Source organism: Primulina tabacum, chromosome 5, assembly GCF_025594145.1.
Source record: "Primulina tabacum isolate GXHZ01 chromosome 5, ASM2559414v2, whole genome shotgun sequence".
NCBI lineage: Eukaryota > Viridiplantae > Streptophyta > Magnoliopsida > Lamiales > Gesneriaceae > Primulina > Primulina tabacum.
Genome location: NC_134554.1, coordinates 33,815,614 through 33,822,075, shown reverse-complemented (window position 1 = coordinate 33,822,075; position 6,462 = coordinate 33,815,614). Strand labels below are relative to the sequence as shown.

General features: G+C 34.4%; 1 protein-coding gene across 1 annotated transcript; it reads left to right on the top strand.

Annotated features, from left to right (window-relative positions):
• The first annotated feature begins 263 nt into the window (after positions 1 to 263).
• On the top strand, positions 264 to 1,881 carry LOC142547442 (F-box/kelch-repeat protein At5g43190). The gene has a single exon (XM_075655744.1). It carries the CDS (start codon positions 563 to 565, stop codon positions 1,661 to 1,663), a length of 1,101 nt encoding a protein of 366 aa, XP_075511859.1. The 5' UTR covers positions 264 to 562; the 3' UTR covers positions 1,664 to 1,881.
• The last annotated feature ends 4,581 nt before the right edge of the window (positions 1,882 to 6,462 follow it).

The window sequence follows — 6,462 nt, the reverse complement described above, 5'->3', positions numbered from 1 at the left end:
TGAATAATCTTTAATCATGACATATAAATTGCGTTTGGATCGAAAGATTTTGATTTCATATTGATGGCTCAAATTCATTATATTATTTACTTCTTGATTTCATATTCATGTCTCAAATTCATTATATTATATACTTCTTTCATATTTATATTCACTTCTTGCGTTTGTTTTGAATATTATCATTTCTTGCATGTTCAAAAATAAATCCCTTGAATTCAAAGTCACTCGACGAACCAAATGTATTCAACCTTTGTTTGTAATTATCTTCACTTTTTTTTCCTTTCGCCTTCCAACTACTAAGTCAAAGTTGTCATAGAATAATCCATCCAACTTGTAGATTAATTTATTGGTGAAATAAACAAGTAGCTCCACCTAGTTTCTTCCACCGCAGCAGCATTGATCATCACAAAACTGAAAAATGCGTTAAAACTGTGATGTGTTCTCCGAAAAAGCTAAGTTGTAATATCAAAATTATCAAATCCATCCTGGAGAAGAATCCCATGTTAAAAACCTTGGATATGAATTTTCTGGATGAAGTTTCACCGATCTTGAACACAGAGGTATGATTACAGATCCTCGAATGGATCCAAGAATATGGAGCCGGCTACCGAATCATCTCCTCGAGAAAATTCTTTCATTCTTGCCATTGAAAACGTTACTGGATCTAAGATCAACCTGCAAACACTTCAATTCCCTTTTATTTACTCCTCACTTCGTATCCAAACACTCCCTCTCTTCTTCGTCTTTCTCTTCTTTCATCATCCTTTCGCACCCTCAATCTGTTCAAAAATGCTCTCTTTTCAATATTGAGAGTAATTCTTGGTGCGAGGTGTCACTCTCTTTGCCCCGTATTCTGTCATCTCCACTTTCTTCGAATCTCCTCTCATCCTCCAATGGCCTCCTTTGTTTTTCCATCCCAAGATCATCTTGTTTCGTAGTGTACAATCTCTTGGCCAAGACCTTACGCCGTGTGAACTTCCCTATCTGCCTGTTTGACTATGAATCCCTCACTCTGGTTTCTACAGATAATGGCTTTAAGCTCTTCGCGTTATCCTCTGCAGGATCATCGAATCAAGCCTTAGTTTACAGCTCTACCGTCTGTTCTTGGAGACGTTTCGAGGGATCGACTCAGATTTTAAGCGAGAGTTGCCATCAGAAGGGCGTGTTTTATAACGGATGCCTGTTTTTCACCACCCTTGAGCCTTTCCATGTTGTGTACTTCCATTTGGAGAGTGGGAGATGGGAGGGATCAACGGCCGCACTGCCACGGGACCTAACTTTTGTTCGAGTTGCGAGCGATGGATACCAAAAGCTATACTTGATAGCAGGAGTCGGGACAAATGGGATTTCGAGGAGTATAAAGATATGGGAGTTGCGGAAAGATGAAGATCAAAGGGCAGATTATTGGGTGGAGGTCGAAACCTTGCCCGAAATGGTGTGTAGAAAGTTTGCGTCAGTTTGCTATCACAATTATGAGCATGTGTACTGTTTTTGGCACCAAGGGTTGATTTGTTTGTGTTGCTATACTTGGCCTGAGATGTTGTATTTCAAGGTGAGTAGGGGGACTTGGCATTGGCTGCCTAAATGCCCTTCGTTGCCGGAGAAATGGAGCTGTGGATTCAAGTGGTTTTCCTTCAAGCCGGAGCTTTATGCCATCGTATGAAATCGTTTCAATTTTCGTGGCTCAAATCTTTAATTTGTCGTTCTCAGAGGCATCGGAATTATTCCGTGTACTTCGCTTTTTCTCTGTAATGTTCTGGTTCGGACATGGGATTTAACCTTGAATAAATATATAGTTCCTAAAAAATCATTTGTATACATACATATGTCGAGAACTAGCTAGATTTGGAAATTTTATGTCCATTTCTTCTGTATTTTCTTGAGACTATCGACCTAAGTTCACATGTTTCATGATCCGCTTTTGATATTTTGAATTTTAAAAGTGTAATGGGAAAAAAAAATTTATACCTCTAGCTACATCAAGAAAGGTCAAAACTAGATTTACATGTGTTGATCCTAAGAAGGTTGAGGTAGACATGTAACTTCTCAAGAAGAATTTCCTCCGTAAGTCGTGGCCGAGGACCGAGTTCTCTTCCTGTCGAACTCATGCACACACGAACCAAACACTTTTGAATGGGAGGCTATACAGTTTTTCGACGCCAATCAGAGATCGTGGGAAGACATTTGAATTTTTGAATATTTCCTTGTCTATACTTATATTCTTATCTAGATATACAAAATTGTATCTAGAGAAAGATTTGATGTCAAATCCATTAGAATCCTCCAAATCCTCCTAGATCCTTTTCTTCCAAACACTGATCAAGATATCTCTAACTCTTGGATCACTCTCCGCGAGAGACTAGCGGCTCCAAACTCTGGCTCAAAGTCCTAGCTCGGACTCTTGTCTTGGCCTAACTTCCTCTAAGCAACTCTCCAACTTTTCCACGTTCCCTACTACTTTGAACAATGACCTCGACCTCTTGCTTATGTTGAAATTGTTTCGGTCCAAGGGAGCTTAGTATTTTACCATTGACTTCGTTATTTGCATCAGCGCCTAGGACGGCCATCCGTTGTCTAAATTTCGCTCGAGTACAAGCCAAGGCCGAGAGGAGAATTTACCCCACTACCAAATTTGGCCACGTTTCCAAAATGGTTAAATTGAGAAAATTACTCATACTATACTATTCACCATATGCTAAGATCCCCTCACATCTATTATACTCCCTCAATTTCAATTATTTAAACTTCATTTATTTCCGATTATCCTAAATATATAGTTAAGTTTCTACATTTATAACATTTTTTCCTAATATATTAATGTCAAATAAGTCTTGATAAATATGATTTTTTTTGTAAATTTTATGTTTCTATTAGTTTTCTTAAATCGTATGAAAAACAAACAAATCTATATATTTGATATGTAGAAAAAAAATTTTGAATCAAAAAAAAATTGTTATAATTAGATTTCAAATTTCGAACATCATATTTCGTTTCAAACTTATGACTTCGTTACATATGAATTATGAGTTATGTTTTGAACCTGGCTTGTTGAAACAAACTGAAAATGGACTTATTTGGACCAACCAAACCACATTAAATTTGTTTCGGACTTTCTAATTTGGTCCAAATATCCTATGCTTTATTGTTTAATTCACAAGAACCAATTCTTTAGGAAATATGGAGAACGTCCGTTCTACCAAAAGTTCTACCAAAAAGTTAGAGAGTTACATTATATATCTTAACGCTTCCTCTTGTTCTTAGCCATTCATGCCCGTATCTTCCTCGCCTTCTTTCCTCCCCATCGGTATTAGTGTTTCCGGTGATGGAGGAAGACTTATATTATATTTGAATAATACAATTTATAGCTCTAATTTTTACAAAACTTAGTCGAATGATATGTAATCAACTAATGCGTCATCTTTCGTACAAAAAACAACGTCTTGGTATATCCAGATAAATATAATATGGTCGAGGTAACTATATCAATATTCATGAGGAAACAGTAAATACGAACATGGTAGATTTGGGAATTTCTTTTAATTTTTTTAGCAAGGAAATTGTTTTCTTAATGTACAAATCAGTTTGTAAAATTCAAATCAGTTTATAAGATACGAAAGACATGCGGACCACTTTCTGGGATTAAATTGAACTGATTAAACTGGTTGAGGGATGTAGTGTAATAGAACTAAATCAAACAAATAGCATACTGGGCTAATCCGGTTTCAGATTTATCGTATTATATAAATAATTTTGATATGTTATTTATTCATCGTGCTCTGCTCAATTGTACATCTACTAGATGAGTTACATCCCATTGATGAGCATGAAGGTGGTCATAATGAATAAAAAACATATCAAAACTATATTATATATATATATATATGAGTCATAATTTTTTTTAAAAAAAAAAAAATTGAACTAGATTTGACAAATTGGAGCGGATTAGGACTGGGTTGAACTAAATCTTTTAAATTCAATCAATATATATCTATACTTGAGATTTATCAAATAACGTACTAAAAAGTTAAATTCATTATTTATTACGTTTAGAAGCACAAGTGAAAAATGAAGATTTTATTTTATCTAAAATGATAAGTTAAAATATTATTAATCATTTTAAAAATCAATAACTTATATAGAAATTGCTTATTTTAGCATCATAATTGTAGTTGATTAATAAAAAAAAACATTGCAGTTGAATTATGAATAGGATCCGATCCCAAAACTTTTTATAAACAAGGTCGATTCAATTAGGAAGTTCGATTTGGTTCAATTTAAAAACGGTTTAACGGGTTTCGAATTGATCTGATTCGGGATCAAAACTATCCGTCAGCCATCATGAGTCGACGACCCGACCCACACATGTTTTGCACGAATCTCACTCTCGTGGTTAACAAGCTAATTATATGTATTTAACAATTTAAATTGAATAAATGAACCCAATTTATATAAATACCAATAACCTAAAGTGTGGAATTATTAAAGACACTTATCCCATACACAAAATAGGAAATGGAAAATGGAGTCCAAACTATATGCGATGATTGATAATTAAATGAAATTAATGCGATGGTTAATTAACATTAAATGTGCACTTTGCTTTCCAAACTCTTCTTTTTAATCCCACTATTATATTTTTCTTTTTCAAAAAATAATATGGAGTGGGCTAAAGTGGATGATTACAACATATTGCTAATAAATTAATATGGAATATAATAAGAATCTTACCATGAAATATATATATATTAATTTAAAAAAACAAAAACAAAAAAAAAAACAAAATAATTTTGTGAGATCGTTCAAGGTTCAATTTTATGAGACGGATCTACGACTCAACCCAACTCTTAACATGAAATTTCTCATGCGTCAAGATGTTGATGTTGCACCGCTTGATCTGATTAGCTAAGTGGGTCGTAAAAGAGTGACGCCAGATCTTATCAGGTAATACTCTCTCTGCTGAGAGTAGCTGATGGTAGAGAAATGGTAAGATTGATCTCTAATAGATATAAGACAATACAATCAAATAGACACACATCTTTTTAGACTCATGAGTCTAACAACCAGACCTATTAACACCCAAGTAGGTGCACTCTGTTCTTCTACAAATATAAAAAATTAAGTTATGTCTTATCTAACAACTATAACTTTTAAATTAATAATAAACGTTTGGTCTTAATTGAAAAATAAACTTTTATTTCAACAAACTTATAAACAAAAATTTAAACTATGTTGATTTTTTTGGGTGATCATTATTCCGACCCGGTAAAGAGCAGTTGCCCACACGAAATCACATACATCGCTTTCTTCATACTTTAAAATAATTGAATTTCAGGCACTACGAATTAATTATAAAAGGCATATTATATTGAAAGAAAACAATTAGAATAAATATTCTTTTGTTCGAATAATATTTTGGAAACAGATATTTTTCATACTGATAGTAAATTTATGTCATGTAGTTAATGATACTTTAGAAAAATACATAATTAATTAGCCTTCTACCATTGAGTCGGACGATAAATATAATTTTTTGCATACTATTTATTTAGAGAACTTGAAAGTATCGATCATATATATTTCATACGATATAATAAATTTATTGTACGTATTGTAAATTTTTGAATTAAATCTATTCTCTAAACCATTAATGTAATGTTTAGATGAATGGATCTATTTCAACAAAAATATCGAAATATTATAAAAATTGGAGTTGAAATGAACTCATTCAAATCATCTTATTTACTACTATATTTATCACAGTTAATAAACGATGGACTTGCAATTTAGTTTGATACCCTCATAAGGATCCGGGTCATCATTAATCCGGCTTATTACTCGGATAGCCCAGATCAGAATTAATAGGCCGAGCACTCTCCGCAAGACCCGGGCACTTCTTCTGTTCCCGGGTGTTCGCCCGATAGCCCGGGCCCTCAAGCAAATGCCCTGGAATTTTACCACCCGGGTCACCTCGAGAATTGCACCACACTCGAGTGTGATTGGTACAAGATGTCTAATCTATCAGAGCAACTTGGACTTGGAGAATTTTAAAAGTCATCAGAAGCTACAAGTATGGGCAGCGACTTGTCATACTTAGTAGGTGGCGCGAAAATCGAGGTACCTACCCCATTTTCTACTATAAATAGCAGGTATATTTCCAATTTAATGATTCTGAAATCTTTGAACTCTCAAGCATTTACATATTTTCTCTCAAATATTGCTTGTGTTCATCTGAAAACCTGCTGACTTTAGCATCGGAGTGGCTACGCCAGACACCCCTCCGGCGCCCATTCACGAGTTCTTTTCATTGTTTGCAGGTGCTATCCGGGTCATTATCTTCACTCAAACTGCCAAATACTAAAAATTATTGATTTGATCCAGTAGAGCACCTGACCCTGCTCATCCGTTTCATTAGGATTACATCATTGGCGCCGTCTGTGGGAAATCTTGAGAGAAGGCATTGAT

What these genes read in the sequence shown, in the direction of transcription:
- LOC142547442 (XM_075655744.1), top strand. Translation starts at nt 563, where the DNA reads ATGATTACAGATCCTCGAATGGATCCAAGAATATGGAGCCGGCTACCG.